The 18146-nt window shown below is 39.1% G+C and overlaps 1 protein-coding gene across 3 annotated transcripts in view; it reads right to left on the minus strand.

Moving 5' to 3' along the window:
* Positions 1–18146, minus strand: part of LOC147894038 (Sucrose-6F-phosphate phosphohydrolase family protein) — a 186763-nt gene that overhangs the window by 41503 nt on the left and 127114 nt on the right. Inside the window, exons 1-2 of one of the 3 annotated variants that reach the window (XR_015542110.1) lie at positions 1146–1392; positions 642–941 (exon numbers count right to left, since the gene is read on the minus strand). Coding sequence is in view for 2 of the 3 variants with exons in the window: in XM_087384819.1 (XP_087240945.1) it covers positions 642–941; positions 1146–1205 (360 nt within the window). In the remaining variant the exon portion in view is untranslated. Of the gene's footprint in view, positions 1–641; positions 942–1145; positions 1393–18146 lie in introns of those variants that run through there. The other 2 variants (XM_087384819.1, XM_087384818.1) reach the window with 2 other exon arrangements.

Here is an 18146-nt window from a genome sequence, read left to right on the forward strand (position 1 = left end):
GTCAAGCCAGTAAGGATCGAGTGAGAGAGAGGAATTGAGGGAGGCTAGCACAAGAACAAAAGGAATATATGTCTTCTCACACAAAGCACTGAAGAGGATGAGGGAGAAAATGTAACTCCTTCCCGTTGGCGGCTTCCCATTTCTGAGTCGCCAGAACAATCGTTTCCTACTTGGGTTCTTAAGAACGAATACGACCTTCGCTTGGTGATACACATTCCTTGAAATTCTTTTATAGACAGGGCACGCACTTGTCCACAGGCATGTGCGTCTATGTAGGTAATCCTACACACTCGTTCTTTTAGAGGACCCATTGTCAACGTGTCAAACATGTGGCGGCTATCGTGCTGAAAAGAATCGTGTCATATACGTCTCCTCAAAACAGTGCAGGACATACTCATTGTCATCTACACTCTGAAAACATTTTTCATTTCAGAGCCCGAAAACATGTGTAATTCAAGCTTCACAACCGGACAGCGATACAGCCCTATTCAACACTTCTAAATTATGGAAGCAGTTGGTGATAGTAGTCGATCATAGAATGTCAGGTCCTAGAAATCATAACCGAATCTCATTACGCCCTCACTCGAACGTCCACAAACGCATTGACAGTGCTTAAGATGTCAGAAACTAGAATGCTTCACCTGGCAACGAAGTTGTGGAATCTTCGACGCTTCCTCGACGACTACTGCTCTATTCCAGCCTTTGTTAAGCTCTAGTTCCCAACCTTCGTCAGGACTCATGCTATCTCCATACATTATCTCCGTTCCGACCGACATAATTGCAATGTTAGGCGTGAGCATGGGTTTCTGACTCCTGAGTTCCTTATAAAGGGTCGGAGATCTGCCGGTGGAGAAAACAAGCACGGAATCATGATAGTAGTTTGCAGCCCACAGCGCATTGAATCGAAGGAGGGAGATATTTTCTGGGTCATGGTGGTCGACCTGCCGTAAGACCAACATAAGAACACGTTACTGAATTCTGCGATTTCCATGAATTGGGCTACACAAGGAAAACATCGTCTTCGAACCCGCTCATCTAACCTGCGAATCGGAGCAAGATTCTTTGTCTCATTTCTTGCTCGAGGAGAGAGAAGGGAGGGTTGGTCTCGTTTCTTGTTGGTAGCATTATGCAAAGCGATCACTCACCATAGTGTGATCGAGATCGGAAACGAGCATGAGGCGCGGTGCAGAAGCACTTGTAGCCATGTTCCTGCTCAAAATTTCGAAGGAAGCAATCTCAATAGAGGGGATCGACTCACTCGGCTTTCCCCTTGTTATATTTATCTTGTCTTGTGATCCTCAAATAGACAGGGCGAGTGACACATGCACACAATCTTGGCCACCCACCTTTTTGGTTTTTTTTTTTTTCATGCTCTCACTTTTAGCATCATAAGAAGCATATGCTCCACGCCTTACCCTATCCAAGCTCGCTGCTGATAGACTTTCCTTCACCACAGCCATCAAAAGTCAATCTTGAGAGGAAACAAGGTGAATCACATGGCCAAGGGAATCTGGGTAGTGGTAGAGTCTTTGAATGTTGTAGGACTTCACAAAATGAAGAACAATATTTCAAGACTTGTGGAGTGTAGTGAGTTGAATGATAGCATGAGTCGCCATTAGGTAGAACATCGACAAGTCGAATTTCTAGCATAGAATATACCAGGCAATGATCGGCCCAGTAGGTGCAGCTCCGGCCTCGATTGTCTAGGTTGCTTGTCAAACCATGGATGGTAGTTAATGAGTTGCACCATGTTTTTTTTTGCCATGGACTGAGAAAGTTGTGCATTTTTGGGGTTTGAGTTACTTTAGTTTATATTAAAATCTCCCAAGATGTATGTCAATGTATTCTTCTTTACTCTTCAGCGCATTTTGTCCAAAATAGCTAGGAGAGTTGGTGTTGCGGTCTTGGGTGATTTGTAGACATTAATCACAACTAGAGATTGTTGGCTATGTGTTTGAAACATTGATAGCAAGCACTCTACTCCTTGTTCGAAATAATAGGCATGTGATTTTAAAGCAAGTTGGGTTTTAAAGATGTATCAATGCTGAGGCCTTTTTATTTTGACACACTTTGGAAGCCCGAAAGGTTGATGTTATGAGAATTTGAAATATGCAACTCTTGGAGACATAGAATTATTGCTACTAGTATGCTTTCACATTAAGGTATATCTTCTATATGGTTACAAAATGATACTGCGTTAAACATTGCAACGTGAAGGCCCTGGCGGCACCGTAATGAAAAAAAACATTGCAATGTGAAGTGGTTGTTTGATACATTAAGCATGGAGCTGCAATAGGTGCCATGGTGATTTGTGTCCTAAGGCGATTGATTTCTTGTAAAATGAAGGAGTCAACCTTTATGTAATTGCTTTCGAGCTCTTTCCAACAGGTATAGGTTTGAAGGATCGTGGACACGGGAGAGGGCCGTGTAAACAAGTCCATGTGCTTTAATGTTGGAAGGGTCAAAGGCAATTGAATCCATGGAAAGGCCATGTGCTTGGTGAATGGTTCTTGTTTGCTACCAGTTGTATGGGGAATGGAGTGCGACACTCAATGTTTAGATGGCTTTTTCATATTTCAAATTCACGAGAAATTTGTAGGAATGTGTCCAAGTGTGAGATATGTTGTTAATGAAGAGCACGTTGTTGTTATAACATGTTTGTGTGCCAATATTCTTATCAATGAATTCCACCGAAGCCACCGGTTGGCTAAAATTTGTATTTGAGGCCTTGAAAATGTCATATGTTCTGTCAACTAGGCCATCTACAATGTCAAGGTTCCTTAAGCATATTTCGACGATCATTCCTGACTTGAGTGTGAGTACACATGCAAGCCTGCCATCAAATTTGGGTCATATTGGATGTGAACTGTCTTACTGCAAGTTTTGTGTCTCTTGTCTGTAGCCCTTAAGATATGTGGGGTAGAAGATAATAAAGTGAAAACTTAAGTTTTGTATCTCTTGTCTATAGCCCTTAAGATATGTGGGGCATAAGATAACTTCTTGATTGTGCTTTTTTTTTAGGCATTTGTGCAACCGTATGTTTTTAGGTGGTTGTCTAAGATAAAGCTCGTTTAAGTAAGTTATGCTTCTCTTACAAGTGTTCTATTTAAAGTCTCAATGAATGGAAGATTATTTTGATGCATTGGTTTCTTCAACTCGTAGTAGCAAAGAACATGGTTTGTCCAAAAAGATGGCGACATTGAGATTGAAATGGATTGCTCAGAGGAAATCCAAGAGTCTTTGATTGGCACAAGTCCCCACATAGAAGTATATCAAGGACTCTAAATGGCTCATCATGGTTGTGATTGATTTCATGAAGGTGCATGTTTCCTACAATGAAAGTATTTTGTCCTATTAATGAAACCTCATCGAAGACCTTAGACAACTAGCTCCAAGTTTTTGTACATTCTAGATAGAAAATCTAACTTTTTTTAAGACAAGCTCATGTAATTTGTTATGAGGAGGCTTAAGTGGAGAGCTAAATGTATGGTAGCACCACCAATTTTGTACGTTGCCTTGCCTATATAAGCAAGCAAGAGTGCACTAGGTACGTGAGTGTCTGTAACTTGCTTGTATGAGTAATGTCTTAGGAGAGCTTGAACTATTAGAAGTGATGTGTAAGTTCTACATGTGCCTACATTTCCACTTAAGAATCAATGCACTTTGAAACTTGGTGAAATCTTTTTCTTGAGCAATATGACCTCAAGTATTAGAAATCGTTCTTGATTTAATTTGTGTAAAGAGTAGTAGTATTGCTCATTTAGCATGAGTGTGTATGTGAAATGATGGACTCCATGGAAGTGTTTGGGTGCTCTATGCATTCTTTACCCAAGTCATATGAATTGTCACAATTTTGCCTATTGTTTTCGTGGAAGGTATTATGTTGGCATTGCTAGTGTTGGCCATGGAAACATCAAATGAAATGCTTTATTGAACTTTTTCCTATTCCACTTGATTGTGGTTGTAGTAGTCGTGCCATGTCTTTAGTTCATTGTTAAGCGAGTGTTCCTTATTACTAATGGTGAAAAAAGCAAACAAAGCTCTCTATCGTGGTTCTATGGATCTCTCACTTTACTATAATTAATGTAGCAGATGATTCTTGTGCAGTTTCTCTTCTTGCATTGCGTCTTTGTGCTTGTGTACTCACTAACAAAGCTTGCAAGATAACTGTTTGCTAAGGATGATGTGACCATGTATTTTGAGATAATGACAGGAAAGAGAATGCCTATGCTTTTTGGATCCATTCTCTCCAAACCAATCTGTCACTTTAAGAGAAGAGTTTGTTCTTTAGGCAGGTTGGTAATGATGTAGGAGAAGTCTCCCTCATACTGCTAGTAAGCAGCAACAATGAGAGGTGCAAGTAAACAGCTTGTTATGTGCTTATATATTCTGTGTTAAGAATCACAATTCCCATTCTTTGCAACTGTGTAGTGGTCATTGCATTTGTTTGTAAGCAATGCTGCATTCCAGGTTTCATAGCCTTTAAGGTCTCCTTGTGAACTTTAATGAAGTACGAAGTGCAATACAAGGCTACTCCATGAGGGTTCAAGATGAATTGGATGTTTATGTTGACTCACCATAATTTTGATCATGTCAGGTTAAAGTTGTTAGTAAATGTGCCTTTGGGTTGCCTTTGCAATAACATTATTGGCTATGAGATATTCACATGCAATGTTGACACATACTCCTCCTCAGACGTCCCACATTCGGAGAAGAAGTGGTCAAGAGCAAGTTGGCTTGCAGAAGGCAAGGCAAGGAAATCGGCAATCTGCTTTGCATTTTCTTCCTTTATATTCTGTGACTGGCCATGGGAGTAGTAGGATTTGTGTTTTTCTCATAGGTGGTCGAGGGAATCCAAACCTACATTCTTTACTCTTTCTTCTACAAGTTTTGTGATGTTGATGGATTTCTAGTTTCCTTTGAACCTAGTCAATACAAGGCTACTCCATGAGGGTTCAAGATGAATTGGATGTTTATGTTGACTCCCCATAATTTTTATCATGTCGGGTTAAAGTTGTTAGTGAATGTGCCTTTGGGTTGCCTTTGCAATAACATTATTGGCTATGAGATATTCACATGCAATGTTGACACATACTCCTCCTCAGACGTCCCACATTCAGAGAAGAAGTGGTCAAGAGCAAGTTGGCTTGCAGAAGGCAAGGCAAGGAAATCGGCAATCTGCTTTGCATTTCCTTCCTTTATATTCTGTGACTGGCCATGGGAGTAGTAGGATTTGTGTTTTTCTCATAGGTGGTCGAGGGAATCCAAACCTACATTCTTTACTCTTTCTTCTGCAAGTTTTGCGATGTTGATGGATTTCCAGTTTCCTTTGAACCTAGTCAATGCCGAATATGTATGAGGTAATGTAACTATCCACAAATTCCACTATCTCTTGGTTGGACTAAATGCTATAAATGGGAGCAACGTTTATCCAAATTAGTCGATGGTCATGTTGGCATCTTTTGTTCTAAATGGGTTCTAAATTCAGTCACAAAAAAGTAGTCTAGAACTTTCCCTATGATTGAGTAGTTGTTTCATTGATTAGAATTTATGGACGTAGTATTGCACTATAGTAACAGGATCAGATCAAATCAAATTTCAGTTCTGTGTTGATGGAGTGGGTGATCATTATGCTAGAGAGTTCCCTTGCAACTCAAGCCATCAAAGATTATCATAGCCGCTCAGCTACAAAATATATGAGAAAAACTGTTGGTGGGCCTAATGTCACAATCTTGCAAAGTGGTTCTTTTCAATTTCTCCTTGTAGTCCGATGATGTCCTCAAGGTAGTGAAGGCGTGATAACCATATTTTGACTATAAGAACTCGTCTATATTTTGTGCCAATCATGGCTCTCTAGCATGCAATGATCTCCCTTTCGTTTGAGCTTTTCACAGGCGCATCATCCAAGTGGACGAGAGTAGTTGGAGAACCATGACTTTCATTGTTTTCAAAAATAGATTCTCTATAGAAAGAGTGAATTGCATATCTTGATTTGTAGTTCCCATCATGCTATATCTTGGTAAAAAGTGCGAGAAGGAATATTGTATTAATGCGCAGAACCATGGAACAACGTGGGAAATGCTAACTCCTCACAAAATTTATCCTTGAAGACACTCAATAGTGAGAAACCCTATAAAGAAGCAACTGCAATGGTTTTATCCTCAAAGTCCACCACTTGTTGGCTAGAGTATATGCCATGTATTCCTACAAAGGTCTTTCTCATTCATTCAAACATGATGATACCTAAATCTCAAGTCCAATTTACTAAAAATCTTGGCTCCCTTCAATGAATCAAGAAGGTGTTGGATACCTAGTTTTCATTGTCAACTTATTGAGGGACCTATAATTGACACACATCCTAAAAGCCCAATCTTTCTTCTTCACTAGAAGGATTAAGGATCCTAAGGGTGAACTTCGTGGCTGTATCAAACCTTTCTCCAACTACTTAGAAAATTGCTTCTCCAATTCTTCTAACTCCATCTTGTTAATCCTATAGGGTGGTGTACAAGTAATGACGATCTCGGAAGGAGATCAATAGTATAATCCTTTAGCCTAAACACAGGAAACTCATGTCCATCATCCGTAGTAAATCTATCATAAAACTGCTTCAAAAACTAGAGATGTTGACACTCCTTTGTGCTATGCTCAAGCTTCATGCCCCTTACATAAAGCGAAACTCGCTCCTTTATGCATCTCATATTTTGGTCTGGCAAGGGATACAGGTTGAATAAGTAGCATATCTTTTTCTTCATTTAAGGTAATGGTCTCCCCTTAGTGTTTCAAGAAGCATCAATGATTTAGTACATTCTTGATTGGTTCAAAGTCATACCTCCAAGGTTTACCTAAATCATGTCAACCTCTTGCAATGGTGCCACTAGCAAGTTAATACTCATATTTATCTATGGCCCTATCTTAGTGCTAGCTAGGTTAGCCAACCTATTTGATATAATATCATAATTATCCCATCGTAAAGTAGAATCATAATACCATAACAACTAGGGACCATAAAGCAGAACCATAATACCATAATACCATAATTCCCATCGTAAAGTAGATGCATAATTGCCATTAATGACTAGGAACTCAGAGAGGAGAAGTGTTTAGACTAAAGAGAAATGAAGAAAAGACTACACGTCAAGAACTGACCTTAGGATTCCATCACAATAATGACTAGGGACCATAAAGTAGAACCATGATACCATAATTTCCATTGTAATGTAGAATCATTATACCATAAATGACTAGGAGCTTAGAGAGGAGAAGTCTTGAGACTAGTTGTTAATAAAGGAAGAAAAGGCTACACGTAAGTGTCTGGCCTTAAGGCTTCCATCACTCATCTAGAATGGTTTACAAACGTCTATATGTCAAGAAGACTAAGACAATATGTCACAACCACTTGGTAGATCCAATGTGATGACTATAGAATCAAATCTTTCCCATTTTAAAAGTTAAATTGCTCTTACATGATAGGGTTTAATTTTGAAATATGCATGCTTTGTATGTGTTTTTATCCTATTTGGTGTACAATATAGGTCATTCTACTTTAAAACTCGCTGTGGAACTACCCATTTTGCGAGGAACTTCTCAATAAGGCCTTTCATCTTGGTTGGCTAATGTACCATTACTAGTTCTCTAGGCTAAATGCTATTAGTATGTGCCTCTTCTTATTGAGATGCTGCTACCTTTGCTATGCATTTCATAGATGTTTAATTGAGTTATATGTTAGAAAAGAGAGCACATCTTGTAGATTATTGGCCTACTTTGTGTTTGATTGTTGTAGGGTGAATGACACCCACTTTAGATCAGAAATTTGGTCTCCCAGCATAAAGTTCTCTGAAAGGACTTAGCCATGTAGACTACTATGAAGATGTGTCATATGCTGCCACAACATATAGCAAGGATACATCCCAATTCATGTGATTGGGGTCAATGTACGTGGTGAGCATTTATTTGATTTTCCAGTTAAAGCATTTTGTTAACCCATTGCAATCGAGATGATGAGCACTAGTGAATTGTTTTCTGATATCAGCTTATCGGTCACCATTTCTATCACTTCCAATTTAAAGTTGCTTCCTTGATCCGATAGGAGTTGCTTAAGCAATCCATGAGGCAGAATTCAACTATGGTTTAGAAAAATTGCCATGTCTAATGCAATAGTTGTCTTGAGTGGTTGAGCAACAATCCACCTTTACAACCATGTCATCATGATACATCGACCACCTACCCTATCATACATGCATAATGAGAGACAGTGCAAGGAAAATGGAGATGCTAATGGAATAGTTTCCAATAGGCAGACTATTCATGGCACATAACAATTTAGGGTACTAGAGAGTGCAAGGAAAATGGAGATGCTAATGGAACAGTTTGCAATTGGCAGACTATCCATGGCAGATAATAATTTAGGGTACTAGAGAGTTACGATGTTGTGACTCTTCTATAGGGAAGGGGAATAATAAATCTACATTGGGTAGACTATGCATGATGCAAAATAACTTAGGGTATAGGAGGGATGATGTTGTGACTCTTCTATAGGGAAGGGGAATAATAATGCACATTTGTATGCTAGAGTAATGCTGAGCAAGGAAGGCAAGGATAATTCAGAGAAAGAAGGGCCAGAAGCCTTTGCTGCAAAATGCAAACAAGGGGTAGAAGGACTATGACCTTGCAAGGCAAGGAAAAATGCACACAGTGCAACATGGGCTTGAATGTAGTATGCACACAAGTGGTAATTCCAAGGGGCTTAGGAAATTCAAATTCCAATAGGGACCAAAGGGGGGCATGATCGTCACAGGGATCATAGGCAAGCTAATTTCTAACATCAACACTACCACCTAGTAGGCAACCCATATGGTCTATTCTACTGTAATAAATAAAAACCAAAAATGTTGTTTTAGATAAAGCCTAAAATATGTTTGTGATTTTGTATTGCAAATGATACAAATTACTACGTCTATTGTGGCATAATACTCCATCTAATAGATCATTAGGGGAGTCAATTGTGACCTTTGGGAAGGGGCTTTTTGAAGATGTTAGCGAACATGTGCATAGTTAGGACTATAGGTTGGGGCTTTTGAAGATGTTGGCCAACATGTGTAGGTTGGGGATTCTGAGGAGCAGACGAGCTAATATGAGGCATTGTAGGCAAATGGGAATGGTGCCAAATGGCTAGACTGGGCAATATAGCGGGGGCATAATAATGAAAACAAAGTAAAAGATATTTAATCATTCATATAGCTTGCACAAGATCAAAGAAGCAAAAAAGAATATAGTGGAGATGGTGTGTAGGAAGACTTCGAGAGATAAAAAGGGGTGTGTAGGAAGACTCCGAGAGAGAGAGAGAGAGAGAGAGAGAGAGAGAGAGAGAGACAGAGAGAGAGAGAGAGAGAGGTGGAGGATTTTAAGGGAAAGAAATAGCAAGTGGGGAGTTGGACCAATCATAAAATTCACGACTTCAAAAGTTTTGAATTTTTCTTCTTAGAGAAGCAAACCTCCACTTACTCTTAAGAGGCTACATGAACTTCTTCTAACAAGGGCATAATCTTCTATTTTGATGGACTCAGAGTGGAAGCTTTGGTGGATGCCCTATGAGTGCACCTAAAAATGAACCAAATCCCAATGTAGGTGGGGAAGGAGCTCTTCATGGGAATGATTCCACATGGTATGTCCTCTAAGAAAACTTCAAGTGGGCCACAACTAGCGTGCACGTGGCATAGTACAAACCAATCAAAACAACACAAATAGTATAGCATCCATATTCAACTACAATTTCCTTACTTTAATGGGCCTAGTTGGCTCTCTAGCTAGTTTGACTTTGCACATTCTAGCATTCAGAGATTCCATTAAATATTTTAGATGTCTATCCACTTGAAAACAATGCTACCTGTTCTTTTATTGTGGTTATTGAAGTCTAAGGGCTAGTATGTTTTTTATTGGTTATTGAAGTCTAAGGGCTAGCATATTTTTTATTGGTTATTGAAGTCTGAGGGCTAGTATGTTGAAACGAAAGCCAACTTTTGAGAGGGAACAAGTTGGCTCTCTTTCTTTGGCTGTGCCCTTTTGTGTGACTTAGCTTTCGAGTGAATTGGCTAGCTTCACCTTTCAGAATTTAGAGAAACGGTGTCTTCTTTTTGCTTAGAATTTACCTCAACCTTCTATTGAGAGTTTGACATTCTTGGACCTGAAGCATATCCCTTTTCCTTCTTTGATTTATTTCGTTCCATCATGCCTATCATGGCCTCATAAAGGAAAGGACGACATGACAATCTCATACATAGTAGATGGACTACATAAGCACTTGCAAGCCTATGATATCCAAGACAATTTGCCCCCTTACTATTGAGCTTATGTTGTTTAATAATGTCTCCAAAATCAGGGTGTTTTCAAAACACGAAAACATTTTTGAAACACCTAACCTACAAGTGTGCGAGATGAAAAGGCAACAAGGGTGGTTATTGACAAGAGATGATGGCAGGATCTTGCATCAATAAAGCTCTGCTCTATGATGGTGACACATGTAACACAAGTATCATGGTGGGTGCATAGTGAAGGCTTTAGAAGCAATACAAGACTTTGAGTAGATATTCTACATGGGTGACAATGATTCATCATTGCACTGTATGAGTCATATCTTCAAGGATCATCTATTCCATGCCCTTCGAGAATGCAATTGCTTGACCATTGGTTGGTTGATGCTCTCCAGTAATTGCCTTTTTAATAGATTGCCCTCTCAGTCTATCAATAATTGAATGGAGGATTCTTTCTACAATTGCTTGGTGACCTTGCATGCACACTCGTCTTGCACAAACATCTAGCTTATATTGGTTCATGTTTTTTTAATTGCTAGCTTGTGTATGCGATAAAAAATGTAGTTACTGAGCTTACCCCCGCCATTTCCTATTAATTCAATCAATCCCAATATAATTGTGCTCAAAGTACACCAATCAAACACAACACTGATAACACAAGCAACATCAATGACCTTGCAATGTCTGGTGTGGTTCTATGGTATACTTTGTTATAGTCAACATGACTAAATTAAAATGATATCTATTCAAGTAATGTAGGAAATACAATTCCGTAACCGTCTCTACTCTACCTGCAATAGAGTGACATCTTCATCCATATGGACCCATGGGTGGCCTCAAAGAACCACACGCTTATGTAGTGCCACCAACCAAGCCTGGTTATCTCTGAAATGGGAGGGTTTGCGTTATGTCATCTCATTCAATGAAATTCTTGCTGCAATTTGGAGGCAAGTGGGATCTAGTCACATATTTATACCCTAGAAGTATTGAGGGGACCCCATGGACCAAAATGATGACTACATGAATCTCACTACATTCCATTACTATGCATGTCTTACAACATTTCTCACTCTTTTAAAATTATGGCCCATCACTGGGTCTAGTAGCTAGACCTTATGGGGAGCAGGAGCCATGTAAGGGCAAATTCACATTTTGGCTTGATTTCTTTATGGGAACAAAGTCAGCATCACCATGAAAACTTCTAATGAGAGGAAATTTTGTGAGCATGTACATGGTATTCATACTTGAGAGAAAGGGGAACCAATATGGGATCATATTGAATGGGTGCATTTATCTCGCTACGTCACACTAGCATACACATGATGCAATTTGGAGGTAGATTAGGCCCAACTCTCACCTATGCACAAGCCTAGTCTAGTCCTTGGCTTTAGTAGATGGACCCTTTCAAAGAGATAAATGCATCAAAATGACCCCATAATTTTCACATGCCACTAGCTACACACTGTCTTTGAGTGCCAATCAGGGATGAATGTAGTTTGGGAAGTTGTAAGGGGATATTAGGTTTATTTGAGCCTTTCTGCATTCACATTTCGTCATTCTAAGAGGCAATTCACATTTTACATCCCATTACTATGCAGGTCCTTCAGTAATTTATAGGGGCTTGTTGTGTGTCAGTGCCATGTAGTTGTGCATGCTGTTTGGGCACCTATAACATGAGATGAAATTTATATAAGCACTGCTATGGTCACCTTTTCTCATTCCTAGATAAAATTCATGCTTTATGTCGATTTCCATCAATCCTTTTTTAGGGAATTAAAGGCAGGAGATCCCATATGCACCATGGAAGACTTCCAATCATATTTTATTTGAGCATTTAAATTGTTACATAATTAAAACATTGGAATATGCAATTGGGTCTCCTTATTTCCATCTCTCCTGTGTACAAGCCTTCTAGTCCTTCCTTGTAATAGATGGACCATTTTGCGATGCAAGATTCACCAAAATGCAATCAAGTTATAGGATATTGCTTCATGCTATGTCAAAGCATTGTGTAGCTTGGTGCATGGTTTGAGTACCCACAAAGTTATATCTAGTAATGTAATATGATCAATCTAGTATTGCCACACAATCTTAGAAGGCATCTACCTTGATGATTAAGACCATGTGTGGTCCTTAAATATTTGGTCCCAATCCTCTATCAACGGCATCATCTTGTTTGATTCAAGGTCGTGTGGTGGCATCAAAATCAAGATCAAGTTAAAATGTCTTGGTCATGCATTCATATCTCATAGCATAGTGACACCATCTTGATCTAGAGAGCACGTCAGACTTCCATGAGGATTCAATATTGGTGAGCATGTGGATGTCCACATAAGTAAACTCTAAGGGCATGGGGGATCTTGATGGGAAAATAATGGATGATTGCATGCATCTTACTACATCCCATTGAAGTGTAGGTCTTTTTATGACCTTGGTTACAAGATTGGCCCTTGTGGTGGATAGATTTTTGGGGATCGAGAGACACCTTAGAGCCAATTTCCATTTTACATCAATTCTCATTAGGACTTTTTACAGAAACAAGGACATGAGATTCCAACTTTGACATGTAAAGCCAACAAGGTTAATTTTTCTGGGCAGTTACATAATCATCAAGCATAGAGGGAACGAACAATGAATCAAGATGGATAGGTGCATGTATCTCACTGTGTTTGATTAGGATGCCGATCTTATGCAATTTGGAGGTAGATAGGCCCCCTTTGCTTATATTTCACTTGTGGACAAGCCTAGCCTATCCTTGGCTATAATGGACCCCAGACCTTGATAGTAGTGGTGACCTCATGGCCACAAAGAATAGAGATGGCAAGAGGAGGTCTCCTCTTGGATAGGAAGGCTACAACACCCATTTGTTAGATATGGATACCAAAGCTCAAGAAAGAGGAAGGGGATGTACCATTTCAGAGAGAATCATCCATAAAACAACCTTATTACTTCAATGCAAGAATTCAAAATGACCCATGAGATGCATTGAGTCATCCATTTTGCTCCCATCACATCCTGTTATCGCGCAAGTCTCCAAATTGTAGTAAGATCCCCTTTACCCATCTCTCCTTTGTTCTAAAGCTTGGCCTGTCAACTACCTCCTAGTAGGTAGAACTTTGTGGGGAACAAGAGCCTTCGGATGGATTTTCATCAAGCCTTCTTCAAGTAAACAGGACAGGAGATTCCAGCTTCACCATGGAAAACTACAAATGAGATTTAATTTTATGAGCGCATGCATGGTCACATAGTTATACTCAAGAGTAAGGGATATCTATATGGGCTTATATTGGATGGATGCATTCATCTCACTGCATCACATTAGTGTACATGTCCTATATATGGGCCCTCTTTTCCAATATTTGGGCCCATGCACTAGCTTAGTCCATCCTTGGCTCTAGAAGATGAACCCTTTTGGAGGAAGAGATCCATCAAAAGGACCTCAAAAATTTCATGCTGGTGTGAGTGCCAACCAGGGCTGAATGCACTTTGGGAACCATAAGGGAGATTCAGTTTATTTACATTCACATTTTGTCATTCTAAGAGGCAAGTTGCATTTTATATCCATTACTATGTGGGGCTTGCAGCAATTTATAGGGCATTAGTGCCACATAGGTCTATGCTATTCATGCACCTCTAAAGTGAGATGAAATTTACATGAGCATGGCTATGGTCCCCTTTTCTTATTCCTAGATACAATTCATGTTTATAATAGATTTCCATCAAGCTTTTCTTTATGGAACCAAGAGTAGGAGATACCGTTTGCACCATGGAAGGCTTCCAATAAGTTTTAATTTTATTCAAGTGTTTCAAATGGGCACATAATTAAAACATAAGAGTGTGCACAACCAATATGGGAGCACAATTTATGGGTGCATTTCATCTCACAACTTTATATGACTGTGCATGTCCTAGTACATTTTTTATGGCATATGCATTGAAAATTCTTCAATCCTTTTTATGGATCCCTCTCTCATAAATGGCCTATCTACTGGAGCCAAGTATGGTTTAGGCTTATGCATTGGTGAGAGATGAGTCTAGTTTGCCTCAAAATTGCAGGAGGATTGCATGATAATTAAACACAGTGAGATAAATGCATCCAATCCATTGCTGGTACCCTTTATGCTTGATGACCATGTAATCTCACAAATTTGATCTTGTTGATAGTTTTGCATGCCAAAGATGGAGTCTCAAGCCCTTGTTTCCATAAATAAGGGTTGACGAAAATTGATAAAAAATTTGAGGATTGGCTCTTGGGTGGCTCTTGCTTCCCACAAAGTCCAGTGATTAGAGAAGGCCAATCTTTAAATGAGGGAGAGATGCGCAAAGGGGGTCCCATCTACTTCCAAATCGCAAAAGACCTCCACAACAGTAATGGGATGTAGGGAGATGCATGCAGCCATCCATTGTTCTCCCATCTAAATCCCCCATGCCTCTAAAGCCTAGTTGTGCAAACATCAATGTGCTCACCATCCACATGGAAGCATGATGGTCTACATGACGATGAAGATGTTATTGTGCTAGGAGGTATTAATGCATGGACCAAGAGATTTCAATGTGACATTGATTCTAATGCCACCACACGGCCCTAGACCAAACAAGATAATGCCATTGATAGAGGATGAGACCAGATGTCAAGGACTACACATGGCCTTGATCATCATAGGAGATGCCTTTTGAGATTGTGGCAATACTAGATATTTCTTTGTGGTTGGGTTCAAACGAATTTTGAATGCAAGCCTAATTGGGATTCAAAATAGCCCACAAATTTGTACCACAAATGATCTGCATCTCAATCCATTTACAAATACATAGCAGATTTGGATATGGATATCTATTTGTTCAACAAAAAGGTTAACCTTGTATTGTCGTATGATGAGTGTAGTATTGCAACACAATCATAGAAGGAATCTGCTTTGATGATCAAGGCCATAGAACGTCAAAGGAAACACAAGCTGAGAGACTTGTACCAGCCTTGTTAACCAATTGCTAATGAGAGAGACATTATTAACCAGCTTCATTTTGTGGAAAATTATTAGTAAATCATAACAATATACTGACAACTAAAAGTAGTAAAAGCTGGTCCACACAAGGGTTTTCAATATATGGGTGACTTCTAGAATGTTCACAATGGCATTATTTTTGTTTTATTCATTGCTTGACTGCCTAGGATCCTTTGGCACAGATACTTATTTCAAGAACATGCCAAAACTCATTATAGCAATTGATAGCATGCAGTTCACATTATGCATGCTAGATAGTGGGATGAATGGATCTTAATGTATGGAGGCTACGTGTATTATGCTAAGTTTGGGTATAATTGGGCTTCACTTTGAGCCTTCTACCTGTCTCCTATGTGTTCATTTCCATAATATATGCTGTTGTGCAAGTAACAATTTTTGACACTGATATAGAGAATTTATTTATAATGAACCCCCTGAGTTTGGTGATGTGCTAAAATGGAAATTCAACGACGGGCTATTTCAATGCCCATGGAAATGGTAATGTAGCACCACACACTGAATTATGTTAATTCACCACACGCTGAATTTCAATGCCCATGGAAATGGTAATGTAGCACCACACACTGAATTATGCTAATTCATCACACATTGAATCAACCAATCGTATATTCCCCCCCCCCTAGATGACTCTCTAAGTGACCTTCCAAAATTTGCCTAAAAAATTTGTCAGCCCTTGCATCCCATTCCAACATCGAGAATAGCCAATCTTTATGTCCTCCAACTTAGATGACTCTCTAAGTGACCTTTTCTCCATTTACCACTCTTTTGATTATATGGAATCCGACACCTCCTATGATGATACTGCCAGTTTGATAATTGGGATCGAATTAGCGTGAGACTACACACTGATCTAATCCCTGAAATTGCATTTGCATGCAATGTCACCCTAATCCGATCCTTGGGATTAGATTATGGTGAGATTGCACACTAATCCGATCCAAAGGATGGGATTAGTTTGCTAAAACATGATTTTGTTGATGAAAAGTTTTTGTCTCTATTTTTTATGTATTAATTTTGAAAAGATGAAATTGAATATGTTTTAAAATTTTTTTTAAGATCAAAACTCAAAAGCATAAAAAAGGAATCTAAATATTATACTCACTTTTTGGATTTTTTGTACAATTGTACATTCAATTCATAGTTTAGTCGTAGCATTCAATATTCCATTCAATTGTATAGATTTGTAGCACTTGTAGCTATACATACTATGGTGACTATTTTGAATTTGCCATTTTTACAAATAAACACCTAGTACATGGTGGTTCAAAGTTCCTACCACATGGTGTTCAAAGATCTTGTTGAAGTCTTATACCATAGAATTTGTGAAGATCTAATGTACTTGACTTGGCTTGGAGAGGAGATTTGGGGCTTTTGCCTCAAATCTATTCAAGTGTAGGATTTAATAGTCCTGTGTAATTTCCACTTAGTATTGAGAGAAATTTTGGGCTTTTGCCTCATATTTAGTGTTAACTACATTAGTTGGCAATATCATTTGATGGATAATGGCAAGTTAGAGCTAGGATTGTGCCTTGGAGCTAGATGGGCCTAAGATGATTGTAAAAGAATGAAGAAAGAGAGTGGTATAAAGGGGATAGAGTTGGCCTCCCTTCAAAAGGTTGCATGTATAAAAGGCCAAATGGTTGACTTTGGTCTTTACTTGTTGGTGGCACACATTGGAATACAAGCTCTCTTTCTCCTCTATTGAGTTGTCTCTTGTTCCCTCATAGTGCCTTTCATGAATGCCATGTTCTCTTCTCCTCTTCCCTTCTTCTTCTCCTCCTCTCCCTTCTCCACTTCCCTCTCCCCTCCCTCTTCTTCTCCTTATGGATTCGCAATCGCACAAGCAGGGAGTCACTAGAGTGATACTAGTGGATGGCATTTGCATGTATTGCTGTCATCCTAGTGTGGCTTCAAGGAGTACTCCACGGGTGTTCCTGCAACATCCCCACAACACATGAGTCACCACGACTATACATTTAGATTTTGGTAGTTTTTTTGCAGACAGATTTCATGGCACTTGGGCATTTCCAAATTTTGGTAGCAGTGTTTGGGGTGTTATAGGCATTTGCAATTTCGGGTTACTCTACTTCATCTTATTTTTGCAGAATTTTATTGTGGTAAATTGTTTTAGTTTTTGAAGAAAATCTTTGGAGATGGCTTAGAATCAAAATCAAAACTTGGGAGATGTGTTTGGAGTTTTGGTTAAGGGGGATAAGTTGGATGGCACCAATTGCTCCTTATGGAAGATTTATGTAGAAGAATTCATTGGTTGCAAAGAGCTTTGGGGCTTTGTTATTATAGGTTAAGACTCCTATCCAGAGATGAAATCATTCCTCATAGTATACCTTAGCAAGGAGATAATCCCTATGATAGGTAGCAAGCCTAGGCGTGGTTGGTTGGATCTCCTACTCCTACCTTGGATTGGAGGAGATGGATGCTAGAGATGCCCAAGCTATGTCTCTCATTACCATCTATTCAAAGTTGCATTATACCTCATATCCATTCCTCCAAGACCTCCAAGAAGGTCGAGATACTTTGGAGAATATGTATATGAGGCCAGGGTTTCATATTTGAAAAGACAACTTGTTAGTGTTAAGATGCATAAAAGTGAGATATTGTCACATCGTTGGACCAAAATCTAGGAACTTAGAGAAAATTTGTTAAATGTTAATGAGGTCATATCTAATAGTTAGCTTGTGTCCACTACTCTAAATTCTTTACTACTTCTCTAAATTTGTCCATGAGGGATAGTACAATTCCAGTCACTTTAGCAAGTAGCAGCAGTCTAGGATTGATTTAACTCAAATATCAAATAGAA

This window comes from Dipteris shenzhenensis, chromosome 14, assembly GCF_047967505.1.
Source record: "Dipteris shenzhenensis isolate YYH24624 ecotype China chromosome 14, Dip_SZ_1.0, whole genome shotgun sequence".
Lineage (NCBI taxonomy): Eukaryota > Viridiplantae > Streptophyta > Polypodiopsida > Gleicheniales > Dipteridaceae > Dipteris > Dipteris shenzhenensis.